At 54.9% G+C, this 15,660-nt stretch overlaps 1 protein-coding gene across 3 annotated transcripts; it reads left to right on the forward strand.

Annotated features, from left to right (window-relative positions):
- Positions 1–3,109: 3,109 nt before the first annotated feature.
- SH2D2A (SH2 domain containing 2A) lies at positions 3,110–11,606 on the forward strand. 3 transcript variants are annotated; one of them, XM_061185889.1, is made up of 8 exons: positions 3,110–3,143; positions 3,745–3,905; positions 4,552–4,733; positions 5,460–5,549; positions 5,808–5,976; positions 9,009–9,158; positions 9,369–9,677; positions 11,439–11,606. In XM_061185889.1, exons 1-8 carry the CDS (start codon positions 3,110–3,112, stop codon positions 11,604–11,606), a joined length of 1,263 nt encoding a protein of 420 aa, XP_061041872.1. The 3 variants fall into 3 exon arrangements, with proteins under 3 accessions (XP_061041872.1, XP_061041873.1, XP_061041874.1); XM_061185890.1 differs by having other exon boundaries at positions 3,745–3,826; positions 4,545–4,733; positions 5,430–5,549; XM_061185891.1 differs by having other exon boundaries at positions 3,745–3,826; positions 4,545–4,733.
- Positions 11,607–15,660: the final 4,054 nt, after the last annotated feature.

Below are 15,660 nucleotides of genomic sequence, written 5' to 3' on the forward strand. Positions count from 1 at the left end.
TCTCTGAGTCACCTTTCCATTTCTGATTAATATCAGACACCACACCAAGGACCATCAGATCTGGCTTCCTGAGTGGATACCAAGGTACAGGGGATGCAATCTCTAAGTCGGTTCCTGTGGGACCATCTTGATCAATGGGAAGTGGGAAGTATGAGGGAGCTGGGAAGATAAGTTCCTCCTCCTTTCTCCCCTCTGTGGGTTACTCCAAGTTGTGGTTTCAGCTTGCACCCTGTCTGGAGAAAGTCCTCAAGTGAAAATGCCTGTCAAGAAACTGGATGTTTCTCTTTTCAGCTCATTTTGAAGTGGTAACCAATGCAGTAATATTATTTTGCTTTTTTTTTTTTGCTTCACTTCTCTTCTCCTCATCCTCACCACCCTGAGCTTGTACTTCCCAAATAAAGTGTCAAACTTTGAGTCTTGCATTGAGCTCTACTAAGACACTTGCTAAGCTTGTCCTGAAGACTAAATCCTGAGCTGGAATGCTTCCTCACTACAGGAGACATGATTGGGTTCATCAGTGTAGCCGTTGCTCCTCCCCATCTAGGCATGTGGAAGAATACACATCCCTGGGAGTTCCCTGGTGGCCTAGTGATTAGGATTCCAGGCTTTCACTGCTGTGGCTTGGGTTCAATCCCTGGTCAGGGAACTGAGATCCTGCAAGCCACCTGCTTTGGCTAATAATGTGTTAGCGGAAGGAGCATGTTTCACTCCCAGAGATGGGGAGAGCATTTAGGAAAGAGTGGATAACTCTTCATGCTCCTCTTCCCCTGCCACAGTGACTGTGGGAGGGTGTGTAGATATGGCAGCACCATAATGTTTAGGCAACCTGGGAGGCTGAGCCACCACCTGGGCAACAACTGCCCTGAAGAGATGCCCAGCTCTTCAGTGTAACTTGCATAGGTAAGAAACAAACTTTTGGGGCTTCCCTGGTGGCGCAGTGGTTGGGAATCTGCCTGCCAATGCAGGGGACACGGGTTCGAGCCCTGGTCTGGGAAGATCCCACATGCCGCGGAGCAACTAAGCCCGTGAGCCACAATTACTGAGCCTGCACTCTAGAGCCCACGAGCCACAAGTACTGAAGCCCATGCACCTAGAGGCCAAGTTGCACAACAAAGAGTAGCCCCCGCTTGACGCAACTAGAGAAAGCCGTGCGCAGCAACGAAGACCCAATGCAGCCAAAAATAAATAATAAATAAATTTATTAAAAAAAAAAAAAAAGAAACAAACTTTTGTTGTGTTAAGCTGCTGAGATTTTGGTGTTCTTTGTCACCTCAGCATAACCTAGCCTATACTAACTGATGTTCCACTTCCAAACCATATGAAGGAGAGGTGTTCAAGAGAATCACACACCATCATGCGAGGAGGGCTTCAAGAAGAGGACAGGGGCATCTGGCTCCCTAGTTGACGTCTGCTGAGCCCACTCTGCTTTCAGTGCAGAGCATAGTGAGGGAGATCATTCATCATGCCTTAGTCTCGATCCCATCCCTGGGGGCTGGGATCAAGGCTAAGGCAACAGTTTTTAAGGAAGGGAAGAGGGCTCAGGCAGCTCAGGGGGAGGCAAGGCTTTGGGGTATGGGTGTGGCTGGGCCAGCCGTGACTCCTGGGGGAAGTCTTTCCCTCTCAGAGCTGCTGGGGAAGTAGCTCTCCAGGCTGTCGGGACTCCAAAGTCCTTCCTGGGTGCAAGGCAGTGTGTACTCTGGCCCTGGCCCCTCCAGCTGCATAATCCACTGCTGGCAGCCCCCAAGCCAGCTTCCGCTCCAGTCACACATCCCCTGCTCCACCCTATTTCCTTTTTCCATGCAGTTGCACATGCTCATTCCTCTTCTAGAAACACCTTTCCCCACCTTCCTCAACCCTGCTCATCCTCCACAGCTCAGCTCAATCCCCTCTTCTGACATCCCAACCCCCTGTACATGCAGGCACGCACTGCACACACGGCTAGATTAGGAGCCTCTGAGGTGGGCTCCCGTAGCACCAGCCCACACCACTAACTCACCACAACCTTCTGTAAGTACCTGTTGGCAAGTCGTTTCCCCCTCTTGACATCTTGAGACAAGATCCTTTTTCTCTCTGGGCTCTCAGCACCAAGAACAGTGCCTAGCACATAGCCATGGACTGTTGGTCTAAATCACAGTGAAATTTGTAAAAGAAGATCTAGTTTCTAGTCCCAACTCTGCCATGAACATCTGAGACACTGAAAGACCCGGGCCAAGGCACTTAACTTCTCTGAGCTTCAGTTTACCCTTCTGGAAAATGGGGATAATGTTCCCTGACTCCTTCTCATTTGTGAGGATCACACGAGAGAGAAATGGGATTGGTCCTCTAGGGTGGCAGCAGATGTAAGCACACTGCAGATTTAAGACATCAGCACTAAAGTTATTAATAACAACTGCTAATAATCTTGCTGCTAATAACGACCTGCTTAGTTGAAGGAAATTTCCCCTCCCTTTCTGCGGGATGGCCTGGTTTTGTCCTAACCCAGCTCCATTCTCTGCTTGACGATGAAGCCAGGTTCCCTCTTCTCTACCCCCTTGTCTCACAGGTTTCATATGACCTCAGAAAGTCCTTCAAAAGTCTGACCCACATTCTTTCTGTTGCAGCTCTGCCCCCTCTCCTCCTCGTGTGTCCTAAGAGCACAGTCCTGCCTATGAATCTTTGATGACCCCGAAGCCCCATCACCTTATAAGGCTTATCCTTCTGAGGTTGACGTCCCCACTGCCACTGCTCAGACAGAGGGAGAGAGATGGAGAGAGAGACAAAGAGAGAGGGAGAGAAAGGGAAGCCCCAGTCTGGAGTGAGGGCGTGGAAAAGAATCACCGGAGAGATGGAGATAAGACAGCAGCAAGGACTCCCCAACACCCAGACCCACAATGACACAAATACTCACCACACCACCACCACCTTCAGCTGCCTGGCTTCCGGGGGAGGGACAATTGTCTTACGGCTTTCCATGACGTGAGTCCTCCGCGAGGGCTAGGGCTGTGGGTGAGGCGGCATTTCCTGCCCCCGGGGGCTGGGGTGAGAGCAGAGATGAGTAGCTGAGGGTGCACACCTTTTGAGAGCCCAGACGCACACCCTGCTCCAGGGGCTCCTTTCCTAGGCTGCCCCCATGGAGTTCCCCCTGGCCCAGATATGCCCCCAAGGTAAGTGTGAAGTTGGGGAATGTGGGCGGGAGGGAACATCAAGACCCCCATGACGCCTGCTCTCCTCCCTCTGGGCCTGAGCTCCCACTTAGGGGTGACGGGCCACACCTCAAGCCGGACCTGGCGGGCAGGCAGCCCACAACCCCTGCCCCTCTTCGGGGGCTCCAGGTCCACGCATCCCTGAGGATAAGGGTGACAGGGTCTTCTGAGGGCTTCTTCGAGTGGAGAGAGGAGGCAGCAGGAGGATGAAGGGGGCTGGGAGGCCGAGGATCCTGGGCCAGAAGAGGGACCTGCCCTGAAGAGATCTGCCTCCTTTCCTGGATTTCAGGACTTCCGGACCAGCCGAAGGCCAGCTGGCTTCCCAGCGCTCCTTCCTGGGGCCCAGCTTCCCTGAGAAGCCCCTCTGCACCTCCTTGGCCCCTTACTCCTCCTCCCTGAGAAATCGTGTCTGCCATCCCTCCTGCATTTCTCCTGCTGTCACAACTGTCCCTGTCCTCCAGGTCCCCAGGGAGAGGCCTATGGGGCCCCTCTGAGCCTGGGGGAGGGGTGGGCAGCAGAGGGAGAGGCAGGCCTTCACTGAGAAACTCCTCTGTCCTAACAGGGAGTCAAGAAGCCCCCACCATAACCTTCAGCACCTTCCAGCCCATAGACTTGAACCGCAGGAGCTGCCAGGGCCTGGGCTTGCTTCCAGGACCCAGACTCCAGGCCCTGAAGGCCGAGGAAGCCCAGTCCAGCCCCAGGGCCTCCGCTGAGCATGCTGCGGTGAGTGGGAACCTGGGGGGTGTTGCTCCCTCCTCTCCTCCCACCCTCCCACGGGTGAGGGCTTGCAGGGGGACAGAGGCCAAAGCAGGAATGAGCTGGGTCTGCCGACAAAGCCAGGGGCCCAGAGGGAGGGTCTGCATCTCTGTCCGTGGCCTTCATTTGCCCAGTGCATCCTCATCTCAGGCCTTCTCACTCACCCAGTCGTTAGGAAATCCTCCCTGTGAACCAGCTCAGTCCCTCCTACTGTAGGGTGAGCCCTCCCTCATTCTGGCCTCTGGCGTTCCCTTCATCCCTCAGGCCAGGGAATGTTTTTCTGTCCATCTGGAAGTCCTCACTCCCATTTAAGCACAGTTTAACAGTTCACTGCTACTGGATCAAAGGCCCACGGACCCAGATGGAAGTGGAAGGAAATTCCCTGGAAACAAAAACATTTTGACCTAAAGAAGAGATTTAAGTTACACTTTGGGAGGGACTTTCTGGGCAATTATACCCTAAAATATGCAACAGGGATGGGGGATGGGGAGCTTCCTCCGCATGTCCAGGAGGGGCCAGGTATGAGGATGAGAAGGGAGTAGCTGGCTTGAAGTCAGAAGAAGGACCACTAATCATGGCTACTTCCCCCTCCTTGAACTCTTCCCCTATCCAGGCACCTCCCCAGGCCCCAGGGGCTGCCTGCAGCCCAAAGGATATTGGGAAGGAAGAGGTGCCTAGGGAAGGAGGCATGTCCCTGCAGGCTGAGACTCAGGCTTGGTTCCAGAAGACCCAGGCCCATGAGCTCCTGCAGCATGGGGCAGCCCCTGCTTGGTTCCACGGCTTCATCACCCGGAGGTGAGTCACAGAGGAAGAAATAGGCTCAGAGAAGGGCAGGGGCCAGTCCTGGGTCCTGCGGTCAATCAGGAGCAGATTGAGGCTACAGGCCAGGCTATGACACCTGGAGGTTCCAAGGCTACTCGTTAAGGCAGCTCCCCTGGGGGAGATCATTGGAGAGGCTCTAGCCCAAACCCCCCACTCCGTGCCTCAGTTTCTCCCTTCTAGGCTCAACTTTCCCCCTGTCTCTAAGGCTTCTAGTGCTCAAGTTTCCACCTCTGCCTCAGTCTCTCTCCCTCCATCTTTATTTACCTCTGGCTCTCTCCAGCCCTCTCCTCTTTCTTCCCTCCCTTGCAGTTCCTCCCTCTTCCTCCACTTCTCAGCTTCACTTCTCCTGTATCTCTCTGTTCACATCCTCTGTTCAGCTTGTGACTTGTGAAGTCTAGAAGTCTATTACCATCCCTGTTGCTGCAGCCACTGTACTGCCCCCCTTAGTCCCCCACCCCAGGCTGCTTTTCCAGGATGAGGCCAGGAGGAGGATGCAGGGCTGGGAGGTCTCCTGACCATCCACGCCCAGTCCCTGCAGCAGGAGCGCAGTGCCCACATCCTCTCTCTCCCACCTCCACCCTTCTCTAGCCACTTAAGCCCTCTTGGTAGTGGGTAGGGGTCCCCCCATGAGAGCCAGGGAGACAGGGGGTGAGGCTGGAAGAGTCCGAGCATCTTCCGTGTCTTCTCCATCACCCACAGAGAGGCCGAGAGGCTGCTAGAGAGGAAGCCTCAGGGATGCTACTTGGTGCGTTTCAGCGAGAGCGCCGTGACCTTTGTACTGACTTACAGGTGAGGGGCGGAGCGCTGCGCTGGGCGACAGGGAGGCGGGGCTTCGGGCTAATCAGAGGGCGGGACTTGATACTAACGGACGTGTGAGGGGAAGAACTTCATGCTGACTCCCAGCAGGGGCGGAGGGGGTCTATGCTCAGCCCCCAGGCTACTAAGGAAGGGTGGGAGACACGGGCGCGGGGCGGGTAGGGGTCACTCCTCGTGCTGGTGCCCTGGCCGGGAAGAGGGAGCAGGTCTGATCCTGACTAGCGCCTCCAGGAGCCGGACTTGCTGCCGCCACTTCCTGCTGGCCCAACTCGGGGACGGGCGCCACGTGGTGCTGGGCGAGGACAGCGCCCACGCGCGGCTGCAGGATCTGCTGCGGCACTACAAGGCGTGCCCGCTGAGCCCCTACGGGGAGACGCTCACCGAGCCCCTCGCCCGCCAGGTACGCCACCCCCATCCCCGGCCCTGACACTGACCCTGACCCTGGGAACCCAGGCCAGAGCCCAGGCCGCAGGACCTCGACATCAGGCACTTTCCCATTCCCACCGACGACCCAGCCAAACCTCCCTTGCCCACACATCTCCACGCAGATGCCCTTTCAGAAAGATGCGTGCGCTGGAGGAGGGGTCCTTGAGAGACCAGCCCAGCCACACAAAGGCTGGAGGGGCTGGGAGTGGCCAGCTAGGCAGACGGGTCATTTGGGGGGGTTTTTTGTTTTTTGTTTTTTTGTTTTTTGCCTCGAAGCTTGTGGGATCTTACTTCCCTGATCAGGCATTGAACTCGGCAGTAAAAGTGCCCAGTTCTAACCACTGGACGGCCAGGGAATTACCGGGTCATTTGTTCTTTAAATTAAGAGATATTTACTGAGACAAGACAGATGGGTGTCAAACCCACAAAGCTACTTACCAGCGGCAAAGACATATAATAGGAATCAAGTGTGAGAGTGTGATGAGAGAGGAAATACAGTGGGGTGCCATTTAGCTCACGTGGTGGGGAGCCGCGTCAGAGAGTGCCTCCCTGAGGAAGTTCAGGCAGTTCTGAGGGACCGCTCTGTGCCAGGCATTGGTCCGGGCACTGGGAAAATAGCAGTAAACAAAACTGACCCAAATATCCCTACCTCCATGGAGCTTCCATTCTAGTGACAGGAGACAGACAACGAATGTGTAATACAGATAAACAGAGAATACAGAAACAAGGAGTGACAGGGTTGGGGCTATTTTACATAGGAACATCAGGGAAGGCTATTCTGGTAAGGGGACATTTGAACAGAGGCCTGAATAAAGTAAGGGAGAAAGTCATGCAGATAACTAGAGGAAAAACATTCTAGGTAGATGGCACAGCAGGTGCAAAGGCCCTGAGGCAGAAGGATCCTTGATGTGTGTGAATAAGAGTAAGAGCAGTAAGGAAGCTAGCATGGGTAGAGAGGTAGGAAATGAGACCACAGGGGTGAAAGAAAGGGGCCCAGTAAATTCTTGTATGATTTGGAATTTTATTCTGAGTGAGATGGGATGGCACTGGACAGTTACAAGCTAAAGAGTGACATGACCTGGCAAGTTTGGGAGGGACATGGGTGACCAGATGGAGACCACTACAATACTTCAGGAGCGAAGATGGCAGCCTGGACCAGATTGGTAGAGGTGAAGGGGTGAGGAGGTGGAACACTGGGTCTGTTTGGAAAGTGGAGCTGACAGAGTTTTTGCAGGATTGGGTGAGGAGTGTGAAAAGATGGAGTTGTCATTGACTGAGATGAGGAAGGCTATAGGAGGAGCAAGTCTGGGGGAGGCAGGGGAGATCACAAGTTCAGTTTTGACATTTGCGGTTTGAGACATCCATTCAATATCCAAATGGAGATGTCAAGTACGCAGTTGGAATATATGGATCTGGAGTTTAGGACAGAAGTCTAGGTTGGAGATCAACATTTGGGAGCCATCAGCATGTAGATGGATTGATTCTAAAGCCTTCAGGAGGGATGAAATCTCAGGAATGAGTGTAGCTGGAAAAGAATACCAAGTCTCCAGCATTGAGAGTTTGCAGAAATGAGGGGGAACCTACAAAGAAAACTGAGAAGGAGCAGTCAGAGAGAGAGGGGAGAAGAACCAGGAGTGTGACGCTCTAGACGCGAAGCAAAGAAAATGCATCAGGGAAGAGCAGGTGCCAGTGGGTCCAGAATTAACCACTGGATTTGGCCAACAGAAGGTCACTAGTGACCTGGGCAAGAATAGTTTCCTGGAGCTTGATTGGAGTCAGTTCAAAGAACTTGCCTTGAGGGACTGTGCCTAGGGGTAACTCTTGTGTGGAATTTTGTGAGGAATAAGGGGAGACCTGAAGATTCCCAAGCAGTTGGAACAGGGTGTAGGGAAGTCTGGTGGGGAGGGGAGCCAGCTGGAGCTGCGAGAGCCGAAGGCAGAGCTGTCAGAGACCACGCTCCATGACCGGCCCTCAGAGGGTCTTGTCACTCACGTTTTCTGGAGTTTGGGCTTTATCCTGGAGCAACGGGCAGCCACGGAAGGATTGCTAGGGGAACTTCTGCAGGCTCACTCTGCTCACGGAGTGGAGAATGGGTTAGCAGGGCAAGATGATGCAGGAGGACGACTTAGGAGGCCTGAACTGGAGTGGTAGCTGTGGGCATGGAGAAAATGTGCAGATGTAAAGATATTTAGGCAGTGGAAGGAGCAGGGCTTGTGCTCCATTAGATGTGGGGAGGAAGGGAGGGAGGTGTCCAGGTTGAGGCCTAAGGTGCTGCTGTTTCGGCAGCAGGGTAGAGGTGCTATTTTTTATTCATAAAGGGAACGCTAAGAACCCTTAGGGGGTTGAGGCAAGGAAAAAGAATTCTGATTTGAATCCATGAACTGCCTATACACCTTCAGACGGAGACATACACTTGGCGGATAGCAGAAGCATGAGAAAAGGCCTATGGCCTGAGCCTTCCAAAAGTAGTGGGCATGTGGAGAACATTCAGGAACCCAGGGATAAATGCTGAGCAAAAAGCATACCTAGCATGGGAAGGAACCCTATAAGGCTCATCTCCTCATCCCTGAGGCAGTGTCTCTGTCCCTCGAATATCTAGCTTATAGCTCCATAAAGTAGTCGCCTGGCACCTGCAGAAATAAACACAGGCACAGAAGTCTTGGAGATCTATCCCCATGCCGAAAAATTTTAGGCTAAAGACTTCTAAAGCCTTGTTGCAGTTTTACAACCACAGGTACAAATGGCGACTGGCCTGGCCCTATGTTCCAGACGAAGTTAAGTTTAATGTTAAATATGGCCTGTGACCAGAGCGACTGTCCCGCCTCCTGGTCTCCTTGCCCCCTCTTCCTCACCCAGAAACCCAGCGCCACCCAAATTTCTGTGTCGCACCTCCACCCCCGACATTATCCATATGGACGAGATTAGTTTGCGCCCCCCTGCATCACCTGCCGACTCCCACCCGCCCCTCGTGCACCAAGTCCCTGAGGCCTCCTTCCTTCCCCGCAGACTCCTGAGCCCGCAGGACTGTCCCTAAGGACTGAACAATCAGACTCTGGAAGCAAAAGCCAGGACTCACAACCTCAGTATACCTCAATCCTCAAAAAGGAGCAAAGCGCAGCCCCCACGCAGAAAGACGGGGCCGGGGAGCCAAAGCAGGTACTGGGCGGGAGGGGCGGAGAGAGGTGGTGGGGCCTGAGGGAGGGGAGGAGCCGGGAGATGAAAAGAGGGAAGGCCCTGCGGTCAGGGGGCGGGGCCAGCGGGGAGGGGGCGGGGCCTGCAGGGAGCGGAGGCTCGGGCTGAGCTCCAGCTTTGGCCCTGCCTGCGTTGCTCTGACCCACTCTCCTCCCCGCCTGCCTTCTCTCCTAGACGTCCCAGCCGCCCAAGCCCAAGCCTCCCATCCCCGCCAAACCTCAGCTGCCTCCCGAAGTCTACACAAGCCCCGCTCCGAGACCCCGCCCAACCCCGCCCCCCAAGCCCTCCAACCCCATCTACCACGAACTTGATGAACCCATAGACTTCTATGCCATGGGCCGTGGCAGCCCCGGGGAAGCCCCCAGCAACATTTATGCCGAGGTGGAGGTGAAGGTGCCTGATTCAGGGTGTGAGGGCCCGCCGTGCATCCTCAGGCACGAAGTCCTACGGAAGTGCCAGTCCAGGCCTGTCCCAGGAAGCCAGGTAAATGGGGGTGCAAGGAGGATTTCCTGAAAGCTAGATTGCGGAGGGTGGAGAAGGTGTTCAGACTGGATGCCTGGGTCAGGGTGAATGCAGGTCAGAGGTCTGAGGTGAGGTGGGAAGGACAGAGGGTCCAGGCTGCCAGCAACCCTCGTCCAGGCCCAGATTTGCTCCCTCTCCTCTGCCTGGAGTTACTGGGACCTGCCTCCCCTTTGTCAAGTCCCCACTCCCTCCACTTCTCAGAAAATAGAGGCCCCGTCAGCCTTCCCCCAACTGAGCCTGTGTCCCTCTCACCTGGCTTGTCCTCTTCAGACCCACCTGAGATTGACCCCACCCTGTGCTGGGAATCTTGACTCCACCTCTCCTCTCCTCCCCAGTCTGAACTTGGGCCTCTCTCACTCTGGCTCCCTCCCCTCAGCCTTCAGGGCCCTCCTAAAGAAGAGCACCTGGAGTCCCTTGTGTCACCTCAGATGAGCTCAGGGGAGGGGGGTACCTGCACGTCCCCTCCTTCTGCACACTCCTCCTCTCCTCCATCCTCCCACCTGCCCAGTCTTCTCATTGATCAGTTCAAGTCAGTATCTTGTTTCATGGGATGTGTTAGACCCACCAGCTGCTCCCACGCAATCCCTCTGCCTCTGCCCCCCTCCTCAGGCCCTTCCCCACCCTCCCCACCCACCCCACTGCTGGCACCTCAGGCTCCCCCTCAGCCCTTGTGCCTGCTCACACTTATCCACACCCCTGCCACCTGCTACCATCCTAGAGCTGATGTCACCAGCCCATGTCTCTATGCAAACTTCTCTCCAGGCTTCTGCTCGGCTCCCCAGCATCCCACAGCTTCTTGGACTCAGCACAACCAACACTGTTCTTACCCTACTCCCCGGATTGCTCCCTCCATTGTTCCCTCTCTGATTGGGTACCTCTCCAGTCACCCAACTATTCAAGATCGTAGGGCTGCCTTGACATCTCCCCTCTCTTCACCCTCACTCCCCTATAAGCCACCGATTCCTGCTGAGTCTCTTCCTAAATATATTTTTCCTCTCCCCAGTTTCAGCCCCCATCATCTCTCATCAGGACTTATCCAAGGGCTTCTTAACTGGTCTCCTAACCACCAATCTTGCCACTTCTGACCCACTCTGCCCCAAGAAAGTCAGAATGGTCTTTCTAAAACAGCTACCTGGCCCATGAGGCCCTCTATACTTGTGTGGGCTGGGGAACCACCTCCTCAGTCTTACCATCAGCTGCTCCCACCCTCCCAGAACTGGTCACATTTCTCCAAACACACCAAGTGGTTTCAAACCTCCCAAGGTTTTGCACATGCCAGTCCCTCTGCCTATAGCTACTTCCTGCAAGTGCACCCTCCTGCTGCCCAGCAACCTTCTAATCATCCTTCAAGACCAGCTTGCCCTTCTCCTCCTCTGCAAACACTTCCCTGACCTCACCGCAGAGGCCGTCCACACAGAGGCTTTATACACATCTGCCATGCCACTGATCATTGACAACCATCTCCCCTCTCCCCCAGCAGAGTGTGAGCTCCCTGAGGGCAGGGGCTGGGACTTGTTCATCTCTGTTTCCAGAGCACCCAGCACAGTGCCTGGCAAAGAGCAAATGCTCAGGAAATGTTTGTTGAATGAATGAGAGAGGTTTAGACCTCCTCTCTGCAGGGCAATGTCTGTTAAGATCAGACGTCTTGGCCCTTGAGGCTGCAGGTAAGCCTAGGAGGCAGAAGGTAGAGGGTGTGACCTGGGACCATCCTTCTCTCTACAGAATCCAGGTGGCCAACAACTGCATTCTGAGAACTCTGTGGCTGAACAAGGCCCTCCTGTGCCCCACAAGCCCCTACCCCGCTGGGGGCACACCCTCCCCCACAACCTTTCTAGACAGGTGCTTCAGAACAGAGGTCAGGCATGGCTCCCCCTGGGGCCTCCTCAGTAGCTGCTGAGTCTGAGCTGGGGCGGGGCGGGGCGGCGGGGGGATAACTTGGAACAGTGGGTCCAGAGACCTTCACACACACCCAGGCGCCCTTCTCAGAAAATGTGGATGGAACAAACTGTAGATGATCAAAGCTGGAAAGGACCTCAGCCATCATCCATTGCAAAGATGGCAAAAAGGTGTCACCTCGCATGCCAACTCCAATCCATTCATTGTGGCTGCCTAGAGCGCTGCATTGGAAAGGATGTTAAGGTCATATCTGAACTCAGCAGAAAAGAACTCTGTGATTGATTAGTGATGTCTGCCACAGGTGAGAGAAGGAAAAGGAGCAGCGTCTCCTTTGTCCTTACTGATCAAGTTCGACTCCCTCACTGTGCAGATAAGGAAACAAAACCAGAGGGGGATAGTGGCTTCGTCAAGGTCAAGGACTAGAACCCCAGCTTCCTGTTTAGTGCTCTGTTCCGTACCCCACATCCACTAACTCTTTACCACGGGAAATGTCAGAGATTTCCTCAGGAAATCTGGCTGCTTTCCAGAGTTCTGCCGCATGGGGGCCCGGGTGCTTGTTCCCCTCCTCCAGATCCCAGCTTAGCCCTGTTCCCCTAACTGGTTTGGGCCCCCACAAAGAAGCCTGGAGGTCAGAGGAGCAAATGTGGAGTCTGCTTCCTTTTAGGGACACACCCACTGGTTCCCTCCCAAGAGTCTCCAAGAATCCAATGGCTCAGTGCTTGCCTCTAAGGAAGTAAGCTAGGAGGGCCCTGCTGCATCCCGCTGCCCTGGTTTCTCCTCCTGGAGTCTGATTTCCTTGGCCCTCTGAGCCTTTGAGTCTGGGCCCTGGTCCAATGCTGCTGTTGTCTGAGGAACAGTTTGGCGAGAACAGATGTTAGAACTTGTTTGTTGATTCTTGTCTGGCTAATAAATCATCGCCAACCACCTCCCCCAACAGGGATTCAAGTGCTCCAGGCTCCTTCTGTCTCTCCTTCTGACTCTCTCTCTCATATTGTGGAAGGCAATTGTTGAAGGACCATTGCAATGGGGGGAGAAGGGTCGGGGGTTGAGAGACTCCTGGGCAAGGGTCACAGATCTATGGGCTGGGGGCAGGGAGACACCAAGGCAAGGGACACAGACCTCTCTCTGAAAAGTATTCTTTCCCTAACTGGGGTGGGCTGGGCAGCTAGCCAGGGGCAGAGGGGTGGCTACATCACCTGGGGGTTGCCAGGAAAGAAAGGGGCAGGGAGGGGAATGGTTGAAAGGTAGCCCCTGCACCTCCTTCCCCAACCCCCTGCCAAACACAGGACTGGGAGGGGTAGGGGGCATTGTTAGCCTATGTGTGTGAGCCCCTTAGGTGGATGGGGAGCCCCCCTGCAGCAGCTCCCAGCCTCTTGGGCTAGGCCTCCCCTGTTCCTCTTATGAGGCTTCCTCCTGTCTGCCCAGACCCACTTCAGGGCCATCTTCCTGCCTCTGTGGCCGAGCTCTGCATTCTAAGCTTCAACCACCTAGAAGAATCTGCCTTGGGTCTTATTTTTGTCTCAGACTGGAGGCTCCCTGAGGCAGGGCTGTGTCTGCACCTGGAAGGCCCTGAGGGCTCAGAATAGACTGCCCCCAAGAGCCACTCAGGGGGCTTCTGGGTGCTCCTGTGGTCCCAGCCTGTTCTTACCCTCATTTCTATGAGAGTTCAGTGAAGACAATCAGAGCCCATCGAGGTCTCTCTTCCTGCCAAGGAGCCCTGGGTACTTGCCTGAATCACAGAAGCCCCCCAGACCCCTCCCTGAAGACATATTCCCTAGGCCTAGGTGCTGCCACCACCATGCCACCCCCAGCCTGGTGCAGGGCCAGCTCCAGTGACTAGTGAATTCCCCTCCTTTCCACTCAGTGCTAATCAGCTCAAGGAGAAATATAGTTGCTGAGTCAACAGAGTGGGGTTCCACTTCCTTCTGTCTGTAGGTCTAAACTCGCTCCTGAGTAAGAGGTGGGGGAGGGGAGGGTAGCAGATGGCTTGGGGAGGGGAGGCTGAAAGTGCAAGAAAGGTCTTAGATTAGACTCAGGGAGTCACCTCATGGCTGGTTCCTCGTGGCAGGGGAGGAGGCAGAAAAAGGAGAGGCTTGCTGTACAGCAAGGGCTGGAAATCAGAGTCAGAAGATGGGATTTCCTTAGACTTCGAGATAGAACAGGATGGCGGGTTCGGGGAGAGGACAGAAATGCCTAGGGACCCACTTGGTGTTTCTGAAGGAGCAAAGCCTGCTAGAAAGGGGTGAGCAGGACCCAGGGAATCTCCCCCTCCCTCTTCAGCTCCTCACTGCTAGGGGTGGACTCACCAAAGTGGGTGGGAGGATCCAGAGGATGGATTGCCAGGAGCCCTGGGTTCCTGTTATGGCTGTTTGCTAACAAGCTGCCCAACCTTTAACAGGGGAACTTTTTTCTGCACCACTGTTCCCTACATTCCTTTGAAATGGAGATAATGCCTTATTTGCCCACAGGGATGCTGTACAGAGCAGATGAGACCAGGGAGCGAGGGGCTTGGCCGAGCAGGGCTGCTGGGACTAGAAGGGACTTCAGACCCCTTGTGACTGACTTCTTGGTTCAACCAAATCGGAAACTGAGGTCTAGAGAGGGGAGGTGACAGGGTACTGGAGATAGGACCAGATCTTGTCATCCCAGTCCAATGTTCCCCCTTATACCGTGAGGCCCTTCCCAGGCCAAAGGATAAGGCCCCGGTCCTCCCGAGGGCTCCAGCTGCAGGCCCAGCCCTGAGGCCCAAGGTGGTGGAACCTCCCTTCTCCCCACCATAGCCATAGGCACCCCTGCACCATCCTGCTGATTTCACTCCCACAGGGGCCTGGGGCTGCGGTGAGACCTCAGGATGGAGAAGTTGAGTAACTAGTACAGGAAAGGGAGCCTGGCAATTGTGCTGAGCAGGTTCCTCTGCCCCAGCAGAGACCACTCGGGCGGGGAGGGGGAGGGCATTTCCCAGCTGACTCAATCTCCCGTGGTTATTCCATCCCTCCAGCTTCCTCTAGGGAGGGCTCTCTCTGGCTCAGCCCTGTCAGAAAGAAGAGTCTCCTACCCCGAGCCCCAGATCCCCTTCAGAGCCTGCAGAAGGCCTTGCTGCAAGTGGAGGTTCCAGCTTTTTCCTCCAGTTCCAGCCCCTTCAGCACCATGGCCGACCCTGAAGTCTCTTTTTTCCTGCTCCTGTCTCCCTTAAGCTGTCCCCTTTATCCTATCAGCTCCCTCAGCTAATGCAGTAGACAGTCTCAGTAAAGTACCCTGTAACTCTGGCTCAGGGGACCAGGGCAGGGGCAGGGGGCTGAGAAGCTATTACACCCCCAACCTCAGCTGTCCCGAGTCTATAGCGCATCATTCCCCATGAACCCACTTAAGGAGGACTGGGGGCCAGTCATCACTGAGGCCTCATCCCCAACTACCTCTACTGGCCTTAGAACATGTGTCCCCACCGGAAACAAAGCTGAGCAGAGGGAGAGGGGGTAAAAAAAGGTTGGCAGCAGACAGCAGAGCCTTCCAGCACCCTTGCCACCTCCCCAAGCCCCACAGAACTTCAACCATCCCCTCAACAGACTGCGGCTTCTTGGACAGCAAGCTCAGCACCCAGCTGGGGCAAAGACCTGGCTAGGTCCCTGCCCAAGGGTCAGAGCTGAAACCCCCTTTGTGACAGCTGTGCCATCTCTGTGCAGTTCCTAAGTCTGCGTCCTAAGCCTGTTCCTTGTGGACCTCACCTTCCTCAGCTCCTCTGCCCTGGTCAATGTAGCACTGCACACTTGGGCTTTGCCCCGGCACCTCCAACACCTTCTAGGGCCATTGGGAGCCACTCCTGACCAAGGCCGTCACCTCCGGCCCCCACCAACCCCGTCCCTTGGCTGTTACTGCCATGCCAATTTGAGCCGTTATCATTCCTTATTCCTCCTTCCCTCTCCCTCATCCCTGTCTTCTCTTTCCTGTTTGTTTATCAGAACTTGAGGTTATTACCTCAGGAAGCCCTCCCAAATAAAGTCTGTCCATTTTCTAACTTGTATTTCTCTTGGTGACCAAGAAACTCTAACCA

The sequence above is a fragment of the Eubalaena glacialis genome, chromosome 3 (assembly GCF_028564815.1).
Source record: "Eubalaena glacialis isolate mEubGla1 chromosome 3, mEubGla1.1.hap2.+ XY, whole genome shotgun sequence".
NCBI lineage: Eukaryota > Metazoa > Chordata > Mammalia > Artiodactyla > Balaenidae > Eubalaena > Eubalaena glacialis.

Excerpts from the sequence above, each read along its gene's own strand:
- SH2D2A (XM_061185889.1), top strand. The coding sequence starts at position 3,110 with ATGGAGTTCCCCCTGGCCCAGATATGCCCCCAAG. Across the intron at positions 3,144-3,744 it reads GGCCCAGATATGCCCCCAAG|GGAGTCAAGAAGCCCCCACC; the intron begins GTAAGTGTGAAG and ends CTGTCCTAACAG. Across the intron at positions 5,550-5,807 it reads ACCTTTGTACTGACTTACAG|GAGCCGGACTTGCTGCCGCC; the intron begins GTGAGGGGCGGA and ends TAGCGCCTCCAG.